We start from the raw sequence: 23,565 nt of genomic DNA, 5'->3' as shown, positions 1-23,565 counted from the left end.
AAAAAACAAAATTATGCCAAAAAACACCCTCCCTGCCGTGCGCAGCAATTTTTTATAACGGCAGGGAGGTTAAAGACTGGAGATAAGCTTAGTGAATTGAGGCCCATGTCAGTAGTGGCGGTGAAGGATTATTGGGTTATGGTCGGTGCACTATTAGGACCAGCAGACCTGTGTACAACAGCTAACTTGTGCTTTGGACACAGAACAACAATATAATAGCAAGGAAAAAACAATGTACCAACCCTAAGAATGGCTTTGCTGTTCAGGACAATGTGGTAGCAGCAAGAATCTGCACTGAGGACACAGGACACAGGCCTACCTAACGCTCTCCCTGTCAGCAGCACACTCTCCCTGATCTGCCTAACACAGAAGCCAAACACAGACTGCAAAATGGTTGCTGTGCTGGCTTTCTGATAGTTGGGGGGCGGGGGGGAAGGGGGTGCAGGTAGGAGGGACAGCTGATTGGCTGCCATGTGTCTGCAGACTCTGGGGTGAGGGGTCAAAGTTTGGCTCCATTATAATGTATACGGGGTGGTCGAACACGCCATGTGTTCGCCTGAGGGGCGAACCCGAACACCCCTTGTTCGCCACAAACTATTCGCCTGGTGAATAGTTCAGGCCATCTCTATGTCTGTATCTCTCACTGATACCTCATTAGACGCCATACAACTCTTGCCTGGCAGAGAAAAACCTTTGAGTGCAAGGAATAGATAGGATAGGTCAATAGCTCATAGACTGTGGCTCTGGAACACTAAGTGATTGTGTCAATCAGCTAAGACAATAAAAAAATGTAACCTACTTTTTTTTAGCTTTTGAATGAAAAATGAAACCATGATACTCTAAAAATGCCATATTTAAGACTAGGAGGGTAGATACAAATGTTCATGTCATCAATTTATTTTCCGTTCAGGTTTGCTTTATTCAGGAATCTAAATTTCCCATCTAAAAGCTTACTAACCTAGTGGTCAAATATCACTGTTTTGTATCCAGGGATTTTTTTTTCAGCAGAAAATCCTGTTTTTTTTAAGTATGTGCTGAATGCAGAAAGCTCTGTAGGTGGTGCTGCTGCCTGGCTCTGTATTGTTGTGCTCAGAATGCAGATGAGCAGGACACATTGAGATCTGTAGCCTGCAGCTCTGGAAATCTGTGTTGCAGGACTGATTATGAGGTTATGCCTGATCAGGTTTATTTATATTTCTACATCACAAAGCTTCTACAAAGGTAGAATAAGCTCTGCCACAGCCTATGTAGGACATGGAACATAAAAGTTGGGCCTCAAGTGACGAAAAGGAAATCAGAACAGGACTACTTCCGACAGCAGCCGTTACTACAAAGATCTGAGCAATGAGTTTGCGCTGCCATTACAGGCTCAAATCCTCTCTCCAAATGTAGATGTTACGTGCGGAATGATTGCGGCTAATGACCGCAGCTAGCGCACTTACTCACCTCCCGATCACTGCAATATTATTATAAATGAGGTTGATTTTCCTTTTGACTACCTCATTTTTTTCTCTACATGGTCCTATTACTTTCCCATCACACTACTGACCCTTAGATATGAATGCTCCAGTGGAGACATAATAAAAATATATTAACTGTTCTCTGCCTGCTGCAATGTAACTTCAGGAAGAGAGGAGAAGAAAGTAATGAAATAAAACGTGACACTCGGCTCTTTCCACTGACGATTGCTTGTAACAGCTGCAATAAATACGTTCCCAAGATCTACTCCACGGCTGCAGAATGACAATGATTCCCCATCAACTGCAAGCTTCTTCTGGCTAATGACGTTTTTATAGCCAAAATTCTTTCCCTGATTTTATTTCTTATTAAGAACCATGTATTCTAATTAAAAACTGTCAGATATATATATATATATATATATATATATATATATATATATATACACATTTTTTACTTTAAGCTTTACCTTTTGAATTTATTTTTAGCAATATTATGAGTGTTCATAGCAGACTTTGTATGAGGTGCTAATAACACTTAAAGGGGAACTGAAGAGAGAGGTATATGGAGGCTGTCATGTTTATTTCCTTTTAATCAATACCAGTTGCCTGGCAGCCCTGCTGGTCTATTTATCTGCAGTAGTATCTGATTAAAACCAGAAACAAGCATGCAGCTAGTCTTGTCAGATCAGACTTATAAGTCTGAAACACTGAAACACCTGATCTGCTGCATGCTTGTTCAGGGGCTATGGCTAATAGTATTAGAGGCAGAGGATCAGCAGGGCTGCCAGGCAACTGGTATTGTCTAAAAGGAAATAAACATGACAGCCTCCATATACCTCTCTCTTCAGTTCCCCTTTAAAGTGGACCCAAACTAAAAATAAAATCTATTTTCTAAATTATAATAATAAATAGCAGTCTTTTTTCAGCTGCATGATGACAAATATAAAATATTTTACATTTATTGGAGGAGCCACTCCCTTCCTTTCAAATTGCCGGGATTTTTCCGGCAAACTGGTGGAGTAGATGGTTTCCGGCACAGGAGGAATTGCTAATGGCTGCCACCTGTATAACCCTAGTTATGCAAAGAGGAGGGTGAAAAACATGCACTGAAATGCTCATAGGCTTGAAGGAGTGTTTATTTATCTTTGTATGTGTCAGAGTGGTGCAACCAAATATTTTGAATTAAAAAAATGTTTGGTTTGGGTCCGCTTTAAAGGACCACTATCGTGAAAAAAGTAGGCAGTTAAAATCTAACAGAACCGACAGGTTTTCGGCCAGTAATAATAATAATAATAATAATGGCAGTATTTGTATAGCGCCTTTCTCCTGTCGGACTCAAAGCGCTTGCGAGGCAGCCACTAGAGCGCACTCAGTAGCCAGTAGCAGTGTTAGGGAGTCTTGCCCAATGAACTCCTTACTGAATTTCTGGCTTACTGAACAGGCAGAGCCGAGATTCGAACCCAGGTCTCCCATGTCAGAGGCAGAGCCCTTAACCAGTACACCATCCAGCCACTATCGCGAGAAAAGAAGGCAGTTAACCGACAGGTTTTGGGCCAGTACATCTTGTCATGGGGGATTCTCAGGGTTTTCCTGAACAGCAGTTGCAAAGTCTAACTGACAAAATAGTGTGCAACTGAGTAGGGAGGCTGGCGGGTATCTTACTATTTTGGCAGTTAAACTGCTGTTCAGGAAATGCTGTTGAAAACTCTGAGAATCCCCCATGAGGAGATGAACTGGCCCAAAACCTGTCGGTTAACTGGCTTCTTTTCTCGCGATAGTGGTCCTTTAAAGAGAATCTGTATTGTTAAAATCGCACAAAAGTAAACATACCAGTGCGTTAGGGGACATCTCCTATTACCCTCTGACACAATTTTGCCGCTTCTCGCCACATTAAAAGTGGTTAAAAACAGTTTTAAAAAGTTTGTTTATAAACAAACAAAATGGCCACCAAAACAGGAAGTAGGTTGATGTACAGTATGTCCACACATAGAAAATACATCCATACACAAGCAGGCTGTATACAGCCTTCCTTTTGAATCTCAAGAGATCATTTGTGTGTTTCTTTCCCCCTGTTCTCATGCACTGAAGTTTCAGGCTGCTTGTTTCTTCCTGCAAACAGCTTTGCCCTTGTCTGTAATTCCTCAGTATGTGAAAGCCCAGCCAGCTCAGAGGACCATTTATCCAGCTTGTAAAAGATAAGAGAGAAGAGAGAAGCTGCTCTAATCCTAAATAACACACAGGCAGTGTGCAGAGAGGGGCCTGGTAGGGTGAGTTCATAGCAGAACCACAACTCTGAAGAACTTGGCAGCCTTCCAAACACAGGCCGACAAGTCTGACAGGGGAAAGATACATTGATTTATTACAGAGACTGTGATAGCAGAAAGTGTTGCAGTAAGCCAGAACACATTAGAATAGCTTTTTGAACTTGTAGGATGATAAAAAACAGGATGCAATTTTTGTTACGGAGTCTCTTTAAAGAGAAACTCCGACCAAGAATTGAACTTTATCCCAATCAGTAGCTGATACCCCCTTTTACATGAGAAATCTATTCCTTTTCGCAAACAGACCATCAGGGGGCTCTGTATGGCTGATATTGTGGTGAAACCCCTCCCACAAGAAACTCTGAGGACCGTTTACAGTTGTTTCCAACTGCCAAAAAAGCATGCAGCAGCTACATCACTTGCCAGCAGTAAAAATGTCACCATGTAATAAATATCAGAATGTAAATCAGGGATTTAAAAGATTTTATAATGGGCAAACACTGACTAAATCACTTATACATAATTATTGTAAAAATGAAGCACTTTTTTTATGGAGTTCCTCTTTAAGTGTTATTAGCACTTCATACAAAGTCTGCTATGAACATTCATATCTTTATGGCAGTATAATAGACTTTGTATATACCTGAAGAAACAGGTATAACCTGACAAACATTTTGCGCTAATAAAGCTCTTTTCAGGACATTGTTTTTGTGTATTGGAAAGTGCACCCTCATTTTAACTTTTTAAATACTTAATAAAAAAATGTTTTAACATCTCTTACATGCATTTAGAAAAAGGATATTTCAAAGCATAGAAAATTACATCAACACCAAACATGGATCGATTATAACTTGGCATTCTGTTAAAGGGTAAACGTGTGTTTACATGTCACTCTATGTGGCCTTGGTTTGAATTCTGACAGTATGAGGTATGCTTTCCACAGTCTTTAGCTATTTCTGACAGAAAATTCTGCCTTCCGGGTTCCTAGCATTCCTATAGACTGTACAGTGTGAAGGTTTGCTTCTTATTGAGATCTCTGGACAGTTTGCCTGTCTTTATAAATCGTTGTTAGTTCCTGTGATAATAAAACCTGGAGAACGTTCGTATCCATGATTATTAAAGAGCGGCACTGCCTCACTTCATACAAATTGAATTCTTTCACAGACTGAAGGGCTTTTAAAATACAGTACAAAGTGCAGAAATAAATTAGCATGTAAAGTGATCTGTGATATCAAGCTTTGTTTCACCTAAGTTTGAATTTCAGAGAGAAGAAAAAAAAATCCTCATTACTTTCCTTATAAAATGTCATCTTTAAAATGCCCCGCTGTTCCAGCTGACACTGAATTTTATATGAATGCACACTTTTACACGATGTTATCGAAATGCAATTTATTATGCCTGTTGTAATCTGTGTAATATTTTTTTTTCCCTCCAGAATAACTGATTTGGCAAATATTAAAAGAAGGTTATATTTATCTACTGTCCACAAGGAATTATCTGCAACTCCTTTACACGCCAAAATCCCTCTCGCCGTTATAAGACGTAAAGTGGTAAGGATTTCTTTCTGCCTTTTATTCTGTGGCTTAATGTAAACCTGTCACAAACATTTCTGTGCAGTAATATTAAACTCTGCTCTGAAATTGCTCCTGTAGCATAACTTTAGCTGCTAATATTTTCCTATTTATGTCATGTGTAGCCTGTCAGTGGTTACAGCTTGTTTTAATCTGTGTATAAGCTCTTTATATATATAGTTACATAGTTATTTGGGTTGAAAAAAGACATACGTCCATCGAGTTCAACCAGAGAACAAAGTACAACACCAGCCTGCTCCCTCACATATCCCTGTTAATCCAGAGGAAGGCGAAAAACCCTTGCAAGGCATGGTCCAATTAGCCCCAAAATTCCTTCCCGACTCCAGATGGCAATCAGATAAAATCCCTGGATCAACAACATTGGGCATTGCCTAGTAACTGTAGCCATGGATTGTCTTTCAACACAAGGAAAGCATCTAAGCCCCCTTTAAATGCAGGTATAGAATTTGCCATAACTACTTCCTGTGGCAATGCATTCCACATCTTAATCACTCTTACTGTAAAAAACCCTTTTCAAAATAAATGGCTAAAACGTTTTTCCTCCATACGCAGATCATGTCCTCTAGTCCTTTGAGAAGGCCTAGGGAAAAAAAGTTCATCTGCCAAGCTTTTATATTGCCCTCAAAGGAGGAATTGCTAATGGCTGCCACCTGTATAACCCTAGTTATGAAAAGAGAAGAGTGAAAAGCATGCACTGAAATGCTCATAGGCTTGAAGGAGTGTTTATTTATCTTTGTATGTGTTAGAGTGGTGCAACTAAATATTTTGAATTAAAAAAATGTTTGGTTTGGGTTCGCTTTAAGGACCAGAGACTTTCTGGTAAAAAAAATGTGGGGCTCAACTATGTCACGTCGCACGGACCCGCCTCTCTCGCTATTCGCGCAGTTCTCTCGATGCTGCAGCCCACTCGCTCTGCTGTCAGTATGACAGCAGAGCTTCAGGAGCTGATTTCATTGGCTCCTGAACCTGTGATCACTGTGAGCCAATCACAATGGTCACAGGGTCAGGAGACAATGCAGAGCAAGTGGGCTTCAGTAACAGGAGATCGGCGGGAGCGTGTGGCACGGTAACTGAGATCTATGCCATGGCAGCGATAACAGATCCCAACCACGGTGTACATTTCAGTTACCATAGTCCAGAAGCAGTTAAAGTGAACTGAAAGTGAGAGTAATGTGGAGGCTGCCATATTAATTTCCTTTTCATCAATTCCAGTTGCCTGGCAGTGCTATTGATCTTCTGGCTTCAGCAGTGTCTGCGTCACAATCCTGAAAGAAGCATGTGGCTTATTTTCCCCCAAGAAATGCATATTTAGCAGTTTGTGTCCTCTTGTCCTTAGTCCCCTTCTTCTTTGGCTAGGATCCCTCTACTTTCTCCACACTGTTTTCGCCATTTAAACTGTAAAGAATGAAACATGGTCCTCAGGGCCACCAGCCCTGCAAATTTTGAAACCTATTCTGGTAATTGAGAAGACACACTTTAAATCAAGATGGCTCCCATTACTGTCCCATAGTGCTAGCGCACAGAACAGGGGAGGTTGCATCAATCTAGGAGGAAACAGCCTAAAGACCTCCTGAGGTGGTGGTCAACTAGAAAATAGGTGCCTTTCAATGAAGAGGAGGATTAGGGACCAGAGGGATACTTAATGGGGAGGTGAGCATAATGATTTCTCCCCACGGGGGTTGTTTCTTGAGATCTCCTTTATGTATATTTGGATTATTCATCATGCCCTGATAGTAGTCATTAGAAGAGAAGAAGGATCGTATGTAAATGAAATGCTCTTTCTAAACAGTTTTGACTGACTGTTGCACTGTTATCTGACGTACTTTTGCCACATCACCCAGCTACCCAATTTGGGGGCATAGGGCAGAAACGTAGTCTTTTCTATTATTAGCAGCTCTGAAGCTGATGGGTATGTACTGAAAGTTGTTGAGGTTAGGAGGGTCACAGGATATAGTTGAGGTTGAGTCTCAGGATTTTGAGGTCTGTTAGGGTAAACCTAGGATTAACAGTTAGGATTACAGGAAAGTATGAAGCTGTGATAAGGTTAATCTTAAATCAATCAGGGCTATGCATCATTTATAAAGTGTAAGTTAGGGCTGGGCATTCAAGAGATCAGCAAAAGTACATCTCAGAATGTAATAAAAGACAGAGATCTAAGTTGCACAAGGAAAGCATGATAGGAGTCTAGGACCTATTAAAGTATGAAAGAAGACTTACCTGGAATCTTTCCAGTGTTTCCAGTACATGTAAAAAACTGTGATATATTCTGACTTTTCCTGTAAAAAAGGGTTTTACTCTGGCTGTTTGGCATACTTGCCCGCTCTCACCTAATGGCATCACTAGGGGGTTGCAGTAGGTGTGGACTGCACTTGGTGCACCAAGCTCAAGGCTAAGGGAGAGTTTAGTGAGGCTATGTTAATATACACCAGGCTAGTGCCGGATGTACTTCTCTAATGGAGTCCAGAGGCCACCAGGGCCATGTGGCTACCACCTTACCATCCCCTTATTCTCCCCTTGGGAAAGGTGTCCCAGCCACACAAGGTATGACAACACAAGGTATGGCCAGTATAACAATACCTAACTCCTCTCTCCCCCTGTAGCAAATGGGTCCAATATAACTCCCTCAACACCTTTCTCAACAAATGTCTGTAAAAAGTTACGTTATTGCAAAAAAAAGTATTGGTTTTGTTTAGTCTGGTGAAGGTGGAGGTTCATGGGGTAAGAGAAGGGTGGCACCATGAGTGACACCAACCCTAGTGACACCTCTGCTCTCACCTTTCCCTTGACTACAGCATTGAACATGCACATTCAACCTGCCCAGCAATACATGTTCTTTGCTCAATCAGTGGTAGTCACAAGCTGCAAGAGAGAGGTGTTAACCCTTTCCAACCCTTCCCCAGCACTTAATTGTTTTACGGACATGACAGGATCGGAAATCTTCGTTGGTAGGGATCTGGGGGTGGGGTGGAGGGTGTACCTCCTCACATTAGAGAGAATAAATGACCCGACATCAGTGGTGGGGTCAGCAACCGCTCAGGTGCTGTAGCTCTGTCCCCTTTGCATGTGCACTAGCGTAATTTCATTATTACACGGCACTGCATGCTGCTGGAGATGCTCAACGTGTCAGACTTGTCTGACACTTTGTTCCACATAGGATGACGCCATGCTAGACTAGATTCAGCACTGGCCCCCCAGTAATCAGCCCAGATGTGCTCAATTTATATTACTTGCTGCAGTGGAATGAAGCTAAAGAATGTCTCCAGAATGGGGGCATTGACAAATTCCAAAGCCCAAAGAGGATGTTCTAATCCTTTGCAATAACACAATTGCAATTAAAATATTTATTTTCGTTTGTTGGGTTTTCATATTGGTTTTTGCCTGTAGGTTTTTCTCAGTTGAGCTCATTCTAATTTGACTTTCTTCCGCTTTAAAAAGCTTGCATACATTTTTTCTTTCTACACCAGCAAATTAAACAAAATGCTTTCAAAACAATTCCATTTTCGGTGAATTTGCAGCACTTATGGGCGAGACATTTGTCTTCTAAATAACTTTCTCAAACCTCCCAAGTTTTGTGCTTATGTACCGTCTGGGATGCTTATTTTTTTTCCACTGCACGGGGAAATAATATGCTGATAAGATTATTATTCATAAAGCTGTACCGCTGAGGTAGTTATTAATTTGAAAAAAAAAAAAAAAAGAATAAATCTGTTTTGCTTGAATGTAATTTAAATTACTTGGGTCTGGTGTCATACTGTACCAGTGTTTAAAAAAACAAAAGTACTCTTTAATGAGCAATAAATTAAATTGTATCTGAATGTGTAGTGCAACTGCGCGCTCTCCATCAGAGAATAAATAAATCATTCATGCAAAATGTAAATGCCAAATTCTGATCGATTGCTCGGGAAAGATGGTGATTAATTGGCTTAAACTTTCATTAGTCTCCACATCTCTCCCTTACAGGAGAAAATGATTGGTGATGTTTGACAGGGGGAGTTTGACAGGGGTTAGATTCAAAGTATGACGGCATCAGAAAAATGAAACACAGAAATATTTATATATCAAGAGAGACAGACACATACATCCTCTGGCTACCCATTGTCTACAAATACTGCCCCTCTATGGGCAGTGTGCACATGGACATAGCACTGCTGTGGGCGCGCCCTGCTGTTGTGCTGCTCAAATCACACTCATCGGAAGCAGGTAGCATAGCTGATGTTATCCAATGAAATCTATCTGCTCCATTGGTCAATTCACATGGACCTGAACTCTTGCACAGGACAGAAGGAAAACATAGAGAAATGTACCCTGTATATATTTAGAGAGTATAGCATGTCTAATACCTCCTCATCTGTGACTAAGCACAAGTTGTAATTTGATCCCTCAGCTGTGTCAGCTGCCTGCCACGGCAGAGAGATAATTGGTAAATACAGGATGTCAACAATATGTCTGCTTCCATGAAAGCAGGAAGTAGAAACACGGCAGATTTATTTCAAGATTTGTATCAGCTGTAACAAAGAAAATGTTATTATGCCGTTGTGCATCTTATAGAGTAAAGAGGAAGTTCTGAGTTCAGGTCCGCTTTAAGGTATTCACACGGTTTGCACAATGGAAGTGTACATGTGCCATATATTGGATTTATGCCAACACATCCGCTGTCCATGACAATTGTGCAAGGTCAAGAATGCAACAGACAACCCACATCTGATGAACATGATCTGTGCAGACGTGCCCATTGGAAATCAGGGGTCTCTTCTGCATGTCCATTGACCTCTTACAGAGGACCTGGTGTGAATGAACCCTGACAGCTTTCCCATGCCTTTTTTTTTACATATCTGAGATCCAGTCCAGATCATTGTTTACTGCTGAGGGAAACTGATTGTGGGGATTTTTGCACTATACTATATGGTACACAATAGTTTAGGCACAATGTACTTTAAAGGCTATCCTTAGATAGCCGCTAGACCCGGTAACTTAAGTGAAACATATTAATAAATAAAACGAGTGACACTAAAAGTGGCAGAAATGTCTGCACACTATAATATAATTAGAATTACTTTAGCATTTTAGGTTTATGGAACTGGCAGGGAATTAGGTTAGTATCTGTCAGGTACAGCAATGTTACCTCAGCGGCTGAGAAGACTTTGTCCGCCGTTCTTTCCTCTGACGTCACCCCGGTGGCTGCCGCATCCTCTCAGACATCTAGCGCAGCTCCGGGCTCTGGAAGGACAGGCCTCTCCTCTGCACATCAGATTAGGTCAGCACGCTCGCGGGCGGGGCGGCAGGACCTTTATAACTTGAGGAGGCGGGTCAGCTGATCTTGCGGTCAGCTAACGCTGACCTGCCAATCACACGCTGCTGATTGGTTCAGCCCTCTGGGCGGGCAGTTTGAATTTGCTTTCTGTATTTAAGCTTGGAGATGTCATTTGCTCATTGTCTGTTGTTGCGAATACTTCACTCTGCTAGCGCTCAGACCTTAGTCAGATCCTTGTTTGCTTTGATCCGGCAGAACCCTGGGGATTTCACACTAGACTAGGATTATTATTATTATTATTGTAATATTCGTAAATTAATTATTACTGTGTATGACCTTTTGCCTGTACTTCTGATTACTCTATGCCTTACGATTCTGTACCTTGCCTATCTGATCTGCTACCGACTTCTGCCTGAAATACCGACTATGAGTTTGCCTTACGATTCTGTATCTCTGCCTATCTGATCCGCTGCCGACCTCTGCCTGTATACTCACCACGATTTTGCCTAACAATTTTGTACCGCTATACGACCGATCTGTTACCGACTCTGACTGAACGACCACTCTCTCTGCTAAGTGATAGCCCCTGCCATTTAGGGCTATCACTTTCTTCAATACTGAAGAATACTGTGCACTAATACACGTGTGATCACACTCTGAATAAAATACTGACTATTGTGTTGTAAGAGCTAGTACTGATTATTAGATCCATTACAGATCATTACAGTATCTCTACAATTCTTCAATATCTTTATCTTCTTGTCTTCAGTATATTATAGCATAAGCAAGGGAAAATACCATGGATATTCAAATATTGGATAAAATGACAAATATTAGTGGGATACTTTTATTTGATACATTTTGGAGTTTTCTTTTTAACCAGTCCTATAGCTGGACAGATCTTACAGATAGCAGATCAAAAAAGATACCGTGCTATGTCTGTAAACACAATGCTTTTTCTTCCAGTGGTGTAATCTATGCATTGACCTTGTTGACTTTACAAGTGGGATATTCAAAGGAGCCGTGTTCCAGTCGTTAGATGGAATCATTGTTTCCGCAAACTGTAAGCTGAGGAAGATATATACAATGAAGATAAAGCCCCAGGAGACAGAACAAGGTTCGTAAGAAAGAATTCTTTGATGAGGTATAAAACATATTGTTCGTTTTCTTTAGAACGTGGAATGTTTTTGCAAGCAGTTCAGCAGTGTTAGAATAACATGAATACTGAGCTTTTCTTCAAATACGTATTTGCCTAGGAGAGAAAAGAAAAGTTTTCAAATAAGAGAACAGATTGTATGCACAGGTATCCAGATTAGCATTAGTCAAAGTATTGTGCAGAAGCGAATAGTTAATTAGGATTTCTGAGCATTTCCTGTTAATGCTTAATTCAACTGCTAACTGTTGCAGAAGACTGACTGAGGTGCAGGGGCATAACTACGCCTGACAGGGGACCTCTGCAAAACCTTTAGTGGAGTCCCCTTCCTACATTCACCCTTCTTTGCCTACTGCCCTGCACCCAGTGGGTAGGAGGGGCACGGACTTCTTCCTTCCTCCATAGGGGCCCTCTCTGGTGCTCCTCTGGCTCTGCCATACAGGCATACTGATCAGCATGGTGGCAGTGACAGGGCTTACCTCTTCCCCCATCGGGTCTCTCCAAAACTCCCGCTGCAGCCACTAGGTGTCACTGTCCTCTCTGCATTCCTCTCAGTCTGAATTTCTCTACATGATGCGTGAAGTCAGAGAACCAGAGAGGACAGTGACACCTTGTGGCTGCAACGGGAACACTGAAGAGACCAGACGAGAACAAGTAAGCTCTCTTAGATCTGTAGGTCTCGATGAAAGGACACAACTCAGGGAGCACAGGAGGAGAGATTGGTTGAGGGGAATGAAGGAAGAAGTCCGTGCCCCTCCTCCCCACCGTATCCCCTACCCCCTACCCCCACCCTCCGCTATCGCAGGGGATAGTACCCCATAGTTACACTAGTGCTTAGGTGGCAGTGCAAGATAAAATATTGGGAAAATGTTCAGGGATATGATAATGCCTGTATTGTGTGTAGCTTTGACAGTACCAGTAAATTGGAAAGCAAAAAAAGGGCAGAAATCCGCTATGAGAGAAGTAACAGTTGAGATTTACTATGGAAAATGTATGCTGCTTCAGAATGTGGATGATGTCACATTTATTTGAAGTATTGTTCATGTAAAGATTTGCTTTAAAGGGAAATGTTATGTATATATTCAGTACAAAAACTAGCCAGGTGTAACGAGCGCAGCCGCGGCGGACTGCATCGCCACCGCGGCTGCTTCTGGGCCCCTGTCCATCTCTCCGGCGTCTAGGACGCCGGGGACGGAACTATCTTTTCCCTGCAAGGTCGCTGTCTCGCACGAGCGCGCGCATAGACAGGACCTTTATCCGAGGAGAAGGCTCGTCAGCTGACCTGCTGGTCAGCTGACATCAGAGGAGTCTCACGGCGTCCCGGCTTGGCTACTGCAGGGGGCGTGCCAGTGAGGTCTCCTCTGCTTCTTAAGCCTTCGGGCTTCACTCTAGCGTTGTCTGTTGTCGTGAATGCTTGCGTGCTAGCGCTAAGACCTTAGACTAGATCCCAGGTGTTGATGCTAAGGACTTCACACCTAGTCTAGGAGATTGCTTCATTGTTACTGTTTATTTGTTAGAATAGTTCCGGTGTGTTTGATCTGGGAGGAAACCAGGGATTGCACACAAGACTAGGAATCCTGTTCATTGTAGTGAGGTTCCTGTGAATGATAGATGTGCATGTAGTGTTTGCAATATACATATATCTATAGTTAGTTCATTATTGTATTATTCTGTATTGATCTCCTGTGTATGACTCTTAGCTAGTACTCTGACTCTGATCCTGCTTTCCGATCCTGTACCTTTGCCTGTCTGCCTTTTTAGTTGCTGAACCTCTGCCTGATTACCGATTACTCTCCTGTCTCATGATTCTGTACTGATACTTACCTCTCTGTTGCCGAAACTTGCCTGTCTGACCACTCTACTCACCAGTGGGCCCTCGCCACTGGTGAGGTGCTAGCTTCATCTGCGCCTCTGGTGAAGTTATTCTTTAGCGCAGTCCTGGTTGTGTCTCCTAGGCTGCAGTACAGTCTGACTCACCAGCTCCTAGGGTGATCACTAGGCTGCAGTACAGTCTGACTCACCTGTTTCCAGACAATTACTAGTTCAGTATTGGTTGTGTCTCGTAGGCTGCAGTACAGTCTGAATCGCCTACTCCTTAGGTGACCAGTAGTTGCAGCATTGTCTGTGCCTCCTGCTCCTAGGCTGCAATACGGTCTGAGCCATCTACTCCTTAGGCGGCCATTAGTTACAGCTTTGCCTGTGCCCCCACTCCTCGGGAGATTCTATCCCAGTTTCAGTATCCCCAGCTTGCTGGGGTTTGTACTTTATTATACGGGTGGTCAGTGTATCTTTCGTACCTCGCCAGCATCTCTGGTGAGGTCTTGCCAAACTACGAGGTCACCATTTCCGTTAGTGTGTTCACAGAGCCCCGGAGGTCCGGCCGTATTTAGTACTACCGTGTAGTTACTGTCAGCCAGCACCTCTGTAGGGGCCTAGCCTATATGGCTCTGAGGCTCATCAGCTCCACTGATGAGCACTCGTTATTTATTCATTATCCCCACTAGCTCCACTGGTGAGGTGTTGCCTAGTGATTGAGGGGACCTTCCCAGCTTCTCTGGAAGGTTCAGCCAAAACCGTCTGAGTCACTAGTGTCACCTTTCCAGCTCCCCTGGAAAGGTCTGGTGTAGCTTTCTTGCTACCTATCAACTAGTTCCTTGCCAGTTCCTCTGGTGAGAACTAGTTGGTCCATTCTTGCAGATGCCTGGTCGATATTCCAGGCCATCTGGTAAAGCTCTGTTAGTACTTGTTTGAGTGGTTCTTGTCTCCCGCCAGCACCCCTGGCAGAGACCAGCTATACTACCTCTGTATATTCTGTCTGTACCTTTCCCAGCCTCACTGGGGAGGTTCTGGTCAAATCTGTCCTGTTTAGTTCTGATAAAACTGTTAAAGTTACGGTTGCACCAAATCACTACACACTCAGCTCTTTGTCTGCTATACTAGTATTATTGGTGATTCTGCAGATCACACATAATCAGGTATAGCGTCTGCATTATTGGTGATTCTGCAGATCACCAAATAATCAGACGTCTGAGTGGCGGCACTAAACCATCACACCAGGGCAGCGGTATTTAGCATGTTAGCATCAAGGTACATTTACATGTTAGCATGCATTCGCTTTTTAGCTATGCCACTCTCTGTCTGGGGTTACCCTTTAGATAAAGAGGAGCTGTCAGCCATACTATCTAAAAAAAAAAACCTCCGTAAGTAGATAAATACTTGCTCTACTTACATAACACATGTCCACATTTTGATTTTAGTGATTTTTCTACAATAAAAAAGAGAAAATCCTTCTTAGCATTTCCCATTTTAAGTGTGGTTATTTTGAAGCCAATTCTGATGTAATTTCCTCCCTTACTCTCCTCTGCCTAATTGTGTATGCATTGCCCGCCCTTCACTATAGAAAGTACATTGTCTCAGCATGAGATATATTGGCCAATCAGAGAGGAACAGAGGTGTGGGAGAGGAAAACAGGAGGAAAAGAGGTTTCAGCCAATCAGGCTGCATTAGTTAAGTCTAAGGGGAAGTAGGGAAGCAAAAACGGACAACCCAGCATGCCGTGCAACTTCCTTTTTGTGTACCAAATTTTGTGTGTACCAAATAAGCGTCAGGTAAACTGGGGAATGATCATTTATCAACAAGAAAAGTAATAGTGATTTAACTTTTGTATTGCCTGGTTAGTATCTTTATTACTTGTTTACCAGATAAAAATAAAGAATTGATTTTTTTATTTTATGCCTGACAGTTACACTTGGGCGTGACCACGGCCGCAGCCCCATGACCGCCTAACGCCAATTGGCATCAAGTCCTGGGGCCGGCTACTGCAGGAGATTGCGCGCAGGCGGTGTGCACATCTCCTGCTTGGAAGGAAGAGTTCAGTTTCCCAATGGCGATCGCCGCCCGGGAGACTGTTAGACGGCGAAACCGCCATCTTTTTACTAAGTACAGCGTGACACGGCTGTCCCCCTGGGACACTAGAGAGCGATCAGCTGTCATAGGCAGAAGCCTATGACAGCTGATCGCCAGGATTGGCTGGCTGAGGGGAGGGAGGGGTTTGAAAAAAAATAAAAAAAACTAAACAGTAAAAAATAATAAGAAAATACTGACATTAATATTTATTAAAAAATAAATAAACATTAGACGGGCGATCAGACCCCACCAACAGAGAGCTCTGTTGGTGGGGAGAAAAAGGGAGGGGGAATCACTAGTGTGCTGTGTTGTGCAGCCCTGCAGCTTGGCCTTAAAGCTGCAGTGGCTTATTTTGAGAAAAAATAGCCTGGTCTTTAGTTTAGCATTGTAGTACTGCAGTGGTTAATGATTCCCCACAATTTTCAAAAAAAAAAAAGGAAAACTATAGTATTGCATATATGTAACTGTTTTGTTCATATGATGTAAAGGTCTCAACTTCAGATACATGGATGTTACTAAATTCGACCAGCCTTGTTCCATACACCGCACTAGTTCATGACAAGGAGTTCACACCATCTGTGTGATATATTTCTAATGATGGTACAAGTGTTCTTATAAATGGAAATCGGGTTTTGTTATGTATGTAATTATAACACAAAGTTAGCCATCTCATTAGCTGTTTTATGCATGGATTATGAAGTATGCTGAAGTATTGTTTGGTCTGTTATTGTGTTGGCATCACAACAGAGCCTTCAACAACACGCATATTTCTGGCCATACTTGAGGGCCGCTAACCAAATGAGATTTTTCTTTTCCATAATTGTGGAAAGAGCTGTCCTCCAGAAATTCTATTAACATTCTATTGTAGTTAATATTACGAGGAGTCCATTTTATTTATGAAGCAATCAATGAGACAATAGTTCTTTAAATAAACAAACAAAACTGACATCTATAAATAAATGCAGTGCATCTGTAAAGAGTGTATAGAAGGCTAACTAAACTAATAAGGGCAATAAAGGGCGTTTGTTATAGGAAGAATATAATTGAGATAGATTGATTCACACTTGAAGTCAGGAGCTTAGAGAATATGTTATCACTATGTAAAAACATACTGTAACACTGGGTATATTGGGAATGCAGTGACACACTAGCTCAGGGGTTGGATTCTGGGGCTCCCGAGCTGTATGCCACTCTTTAGCCACTTGAGTGTGGCTTGTGTATCTGGCCCGCTGATGCCTGTTCCTTGCTCTCCACAGACAGTCATGCAGCAGTGTGCAGACATCATCTCCTGGTGGCTCATGGCTGACAACACACAGGTTTTCCCAGCAGCTAGGAAAATGCCCAGGATTGGCAGGGGGAAGTATTTAGGCAGGGCCATCTTTTGCTTGGGAAACATATTATTGGCTTGGGAAACGGGGAGGCGAGGCTATCGACACTGCACTGTCGGAGTGCTGCAAAGAAGAGTCGATTGCATGCTCTTGTTACATAGTTATTTGGTTTGAAAAAAGACATACGTCCATCGCGTTCAACCAGAAAATAAAGTACAAAACCAGTCTGCACCCTCACATATCCCTGGTGATCCAGAGGAAGGCGAAAAAGGGCTTGGTCCAATTAGCCCCAAAAGGGAAAAATCCTTCCCGACTCCAGATGGCAAACAGATAAAACCAACACCACCGGGCATTACCTAATAATTATAGCCATGGATGCCTTTAAACATAAGGAAAGCATCTAAGCCCACTCTTAAACGCAGATTTCTACGTTTGGACCGGAGGAGTTCTAGAAGAGTGCTGTGCCAGAGTAGTTTCATTTGGTAGGTAGCAGGTTTCTAAGGAATCCAGAGGAGTGTAAATATTGGCTACATAGATTTTGAAATGGATTCCTCATGCCCTTTGCTCCACCTTCACTGCTACCCCCTTCCGTTCCTGTTTACAATGCCCTGCAAGTCAGCCAAACTTCCACTGCTAGCAGGCGCCCAAATTTACTGCTACCGGCTATACCGTCTCCTCCATAGAAACTCAGTTACTGAAGCTCATGATGAACAATTCTTGCACTGGTGTTGTTTTCAGAGGCAGTTTTGAATATGGTAGTGAGAGACATTACCGTAATTATGTCTCTTAATGATAAATGCAAAACAGAAGCAGCTACAGCAGCAGATGTACCATGAAAGGACAGCATTGAATGCACATTTTACTAGAAATCAAAACTACATTAAAATAACATCTCTCCAGACAACTCCTTAAATATGCCTCTTTTGTGTCCTACATTTTCATAGGTTGAAATGATAGAGTAAAATCATTGCAGTCTATTTAATACATACGATTCAGGGTCGGCTGGCACACCAAAGTCAGTTTCCAAGCAAATTTATTGAATGCACAGCAAAATACATAAGTACCAGTATGTTCTGAGTATGTTCATTCATGTCTCTGGAGCAGGGACATTTCTGGGAACAGCCCATTGAGGCAAATACCTGGGGCATCATCTAGTGTACATGGCACAATACTGCACCCTGTGTATTTATAAAACAGACAGTCTGCAGTGCACAGCTCAGTATATTCCAGTGTTTTCAGTGCCCCTTTATCTCTTACAACCTTCCAAAGAGATTAGAAATAATCCTGCTTCTGATTGTTGCTGTAGAGGACAGAATTTTTGTTGCACTCAACATGCACATTGTCCGTTTCTGTAACCTCATGTGGCCTACTGGTTTCTGGTTGACCAGGTGTTGTGCTAAAACTAACAATTAGCTGAGTCTGTTGGAAGACTGGTATCCTCTGACCAACCCAAGTTGAAAGCCACCACACTCATGAATATGTCTCATTCCACTAAGGACACTGCATGGCAGTGTAACCCGCTTGATCCGTGAGCACCAGGCACTCGGCTAAGTGAAATCTACCAAACACTGACTCAGATGAAATGATCAAAGATTTATTTGTGACCTAACAGTGGTCACTATAGAAAGGAATCAATCAGTTATCAAACTACACTTTCCTTGCACATCAAAGGTCAAATAACACAATCTTCGGGTCTTCACTGCCGATGCACCGGTAAAAGCTGTGGAAGGAAACGGTTGGTTACACAGAAATTATAGTGAGCTACAATAGGTCTTCTCATACAACAATCAACCACTTTACAGCATATACAATTCACAGTACCGATGTTGGGCGTGGGCTGGGGATAGGACAGGTCTACTGAACAATTCAGTCCGGTATTGAATCAGTTCTCAGTCTCTCGCAACTAAGTTAAAGTTCTGTTGCTCAGCAAAACCTTGGGGAAGTTGTCGGAGATAGGGACAGAGAAAATGGTGGCCCTCATATAGATGGGAAGCTATGGAGAAGTCCCCCATAGGTAAGGAAATGCAGGTGGCCCATCCCAAAAGCTCACAGCAGTTAAGGACCTTCATTAGGGCAAGGTTTGTTTTATATATTTACTATATGTAGTGCTCAGGCCCCTTTAAGTCATTAATTAGGAGAGGAGCCCACATAGATTTCACCATCTTATGACTGGTTTTGAATAATCTTGCTGGATCATGTTGGATTTTTTTACTTTTATCACTGGTCCAGCATACTGTTTTTCACTTATACTTCATATTTCTGCAATTGCATATTAATCCAATGAAACTAATCTTTTTTAATCTCTGGACTTCAAGAGGATATTTAAATAAAGGTCTTTTAATTTTGAACTGTGAATCCAATGAACCATTCAATGCTAGAAATATTTAATCAGGCAGAATGCTTTTATCCATGCAGATCTTAAAGCAGAACTGTAAGCAGCACTTTTAAATAAGCTGTGTATAGTAAATCTGACTGACTTTCATAAAAGAAGCATCATTTTTGAAAACCTGCCAGTGATTTCATAATATAAGTGTAAAAAAGTGCCTTATAATGTGCTTCTTATTTGAAACCAATGTCTATGCTCCAGAGGCTTCCTAGATCATCTTTGACCCCACCCCTGCTGCCCAGGACCCTCTGCTTGTTTATTAGGGCCACCATCAGAAATTTTGGGGCCCCACACTGGGCAAACCTTCTGAACCCCCCTCACTCCCCTCTGCCCCCACATGGCAAATCACAATCTTTGAAGGGCTGAACATACTAACATCCGTGTGACTGCTTTTCACCCACTCCCATATCTTGGAGCGTTCTGCGTATGCTCAGTTCATTAAGAGTGTAACTGCATTTGCACAGAACGCTCCCAGCTATGGGAGCACAATGGTAGAGGCACGCGGCCCGGAACAGTGCAAGCAGTGTTCCTCAACGAAGCTGGATTGTGTGGACTTCATAGGAGCACAACAGATTGGATTGGAAGGGTATTGAGGGAGCTGATGCACTACAGGGGCTGGAAGGAGCACCAGGTAAGTAAAAATCCTTTTCTCCCATTTGTTGCAGGTTTACTTTAATCACTAACTGACTAAGGTAACTCCTGGATGAGCCTCCCATCACCTCTCATCACATTAATGGGAAGCCCATGTGTGGAACTGTTTGCCGGGCCCCAGATTTACTAGGGCCCCATACAGCAGTCCCCTCTTTGATACCCTGAAGGCGGCCCTGTTGTTAAAGCCGGGCTCTCATCCATGTACGAGAATGACCGGACTGTGCCTGTGTGAGTAGGGTCTGTGCATGCGCAGTAGCATGAAGCAGCACAAGCATCGAAGAAAAAGCCGTGCACACGCAGCTTTGTGCTACTGTGTAGGCAAGGACCATACTCTATACTTCTCAACTTTTTGAGATAATAAAGAGAGACAGTTAAAACACGCCCCATCACACTGCTAACCACGCCCCCAAACATTCATAAAATTAAGAATTTATGAGCAAAATATACTTTTTCATAATTCAAATCAATATAGCATTACATCAATTTATTGGATAGGAATAAAGTTTAGATTCAAAAGCTGCAGTGGGTGCTTAGTCGCAGAGAGTGCTGATTTGGGGTGGAGTTGTGTGCTATACTGCAGTGCATGGTACAGGTCAGTGGGTGCTAAGCAGCAGTTGGTAGTTGGTGTTCATGCCTATTACAGGGGTTGGATAAAATAATGGAAACACCTAACATTTTGACATCATAATCTTTGAACACGCTTTAACCACTTCCCTACCACGCTATTTTGTGCTGATCGGTGCTGCGTGGGCTCTCCAGCCCGCAGCACCGATCAGCTAGCAGCCAGGCTGATCAGACTTCCCCCCTTTTTTCCCCACTAGGGGGATGTCCTGCTGGGGGGGTCTGATCGCCGCCGGCTGCTTGCGCTTGCGGGGGGGCTCTTCAAAGCCCCCCTCCGCAGCGCTTCCTGGCCTCCTTCCCCTTCCCACCCTCTCCCTCCCCCTGTGAGTGGCGCAGGACGGATTTCCGTCCTGCGCCTGATGGGATAGGCTTTAGCCTATCAGATGCCGGTGATCCCCGGCCAATCAGAGGCCGGGGATCGCCGATCTCCTCTACGGCGCTGCTGCGCAGCAGCGCCGTATACATGTAAACACCGGGGAAGATCTTCCCCGTGTGTTTACATTTACCCTGCGAGCCGCCGATCGGCTCGCAGGGTGTTCACGGAGACACCCTCCGGGAACTGACATGGAACGTTTCCATGGAATACACTTCAGGATTCAGGGGCGTGTATATACGCTCCGAGAATCCGGAAGTGGTTAAGCAATCAAAACTTGACATATGTTAATTTTTTTGTTGTTTATTTGTGTTATTTGATGTTTAATTAAAATAATAGTTTTTTTTTACAGATATTTAAACCAAAGTTGGTTATAATTTATAAAAATGGCAGATCTCTCAGACTTTCAAAGAGGCCAAATTATTGGTGCTCGTATGGCAGGTGCTACTGTAACAGAAACTGCCCGAATGCTTGGCATTTCAAGACTTTACTGTCTCAAAAGTAATGACTGCCTTTGAAAGAGAAGGAAAAACTTCCTCAGCAAAGCACAGTTGTGGCTGAAAGTCGAAGTTGTCAGAGAGAGACCGTCAGACTCTAAATCGAATTGTTAGAAAAGCTCGCAGGACCACGGCTCCTAAAATCACTGCAGAGCTGAATAAACACCTGCAGAACCCAGTTTCCACAAAAATTGTTTATCAAAAGCTGCACAAATCTGGATTCCATGGAAGAACTGCAATTAGAAAACCTCTGCTCTCAAAGACAAATGTTTCAATGTGTTTAGAGTGGTGTAGAAAGCACCAGAATTGGTCCCTCGAGCACTGGAAAAATGTGATTTTCTCTGATGAGTCATTGTTTACCTTATTTCTGACCTCCAGCCGAGTGTACGTTTGGAGACAGCCAAAAGAAGCATTTTATCCAGACTGCCTTCTCCCAACCGTAAAACATGGCGGGGGTTCTGTGATGATCTGGGGTGCTATTTCTTGGAAATCCGCCGGGCCAATGATTTCCCTTCATGGAAGAATTAATATGCGAGACTATTTAGGAATTTTGGGCAACCAAGTTCATCCTATGGTTCAAGAACTGTTTCCGGAGGGGAATGCCATCTTTCAAGATGATAATGCCCCAATCCATACAGCTAGAATTGTTAAAGAATGGCACGAGGAACATTCTAATGAAGTTGAGCATCTCATCTGGCCACCACGATCCCCAGACCACAACATTATTGAGCATTTATGGTCGTTATTAGAGATTCAAGTAAGAAGTCAATTTCCGCTGCCATTGTCTCTAAAAGAACTGGAGGGTGTTTTAACTGAAGAATGGGCTAAAATTTCTTTGGAAGCAATTCACAATTTGTATGACTCAATACCTCGGAGATTTAAGGCTGTAATTGCCGCAAAAGGTGGACCTACACCATATTAAAATATATTTTGTTGATTTTCAAGGTGTTTCCATTCTTCTGTCCAACCCTTGTACATCACACACCATAATACAGAACTTCCCAGCACCTCTCCTCCACAACACCCACTCATGCACTCTGTTCCCCTACTCCAGTACTATCATTTCCTATGACAACCTGTCCTAGCCTTTGCATTTCAACTTATTTTCCTCCCTACTGCTTACCCCACACATGTCCTGCAGAAACACTGAGTTCTCTGCCTGTGGATGGCAGGAGAGGAGGAGAGCTGCCTGCAGCCACAGCTGTCTGTAACTCATGAGTACTGAACAATGTAGAGCTGTGCAGCCTGTGACTAGCTGCCAGAAAGCACGTGGCACTGCACCGATTGGCACCCGGGAGACAGGAAGCAGCTGAGAGGCTGCAGACAGCTCGCTCCTCTCCTGCTTAGACACAGACACCACAAATCACCAGGTGATTGACCTTTAAAGCACAACTCTAATGAGAGGGATATGGAGGCTGACATATTTATTTCCTTTAAAGCAAGACCAGCTGCCTGGCTGTCCTGCTGATCCTCTGCCTCTAATACTTTTAGCCATAGGCCCTGAACAAGCATGCATCAGATCAGGTGTTTCTGACATTATTGTCAGATCTGACATGATTAGCTGCATGCTTGTTTCTGGTGTTATTCAGACACTACTGCAGCCAAATAGATCAGCAGGGCTGCCAGGCAACTGGTATTGTTTAACAGGAATTAAATATGGCAGCCTCCACTTTTTTCTTACTTAAGTTGTCCTTTAACTCATGCTGCACACAGATCAACTGGGCTGAGGGGTGGGGTGAAGAGCAGGAGGAGGATGAGGGCGGAGGAAGAAACGGGATAGGGGGTCAGACTCAGGACATGGGAATTGTCCCGCCCAATTCGGGACTTTTGTAAGCTATGTATACTTGTGCATACCTGCTTCATGCATGCTTTAAATATCCTTTGACCAAAAATGTTGTTATGTCAAGTCTTGTTTTTTTATTCAGGCAATGCAGAGTACGGAGTGGAGTGTTTCCTCCATAGTACATTGTAGAGCAGGGCTTTTCAACCTTTTCACTAATTGTACCACTTTTATTGCCTGAAAATGTTTCAAGTACCACCAGTATGCCTGCACAGTAGATTGGACGCGATCGGGCTTGGCTGCTTC

The 23,565-nt window shown here is 43.0% G+C and overlaps 1 protein-coding gene across 2 annotated transcripts in view; it reads left to right on the top strand.

Moving 5' to 3' along the window:
* The window catches only part of CFAP20DC (CFAP20 domain containing), a 498,588-nt gene that overhangs the window by 149,405 nt on the left and 325,618 nt on the right, over positions 1-23,565 (top strand). For both annotated transcript variants that reach the window (XM_068253759.1, XM_068253760.1), the window contains 2 exons: positions 5,157-5,271; positions 11,531-11,681. In XM_068253759.1, the coding sequence (XP_068109860.1) occupies positions 5,157-5,271; positions 11,531-11,681 (266 nt within the window). The remainder of the gene's footprint in view (positions 1-5,156; positions 5,272-11,530; positions 11,682-23,565) is intronic.

Source organism: Hyperolius riggenbachi, chromosome 9 (assembly GCF_040937935.1).
Source record: "Hyperolius riggenbachi isolate aHypRig1 chromosome 9, aHypRig1.pri, whole genome shotgun sequence".
Taxonomy (NCBI): Eukaryota; Metazoa; Chordata; class Amphibia; order Anura; family Hyperoliidae; genus Hyperolius; species Hyperolius riggenbachi.
Note: the sequence above shows the minus strand (reverse complement) of the source record. Positions and strands in the feature narration are given on the sequence as shown.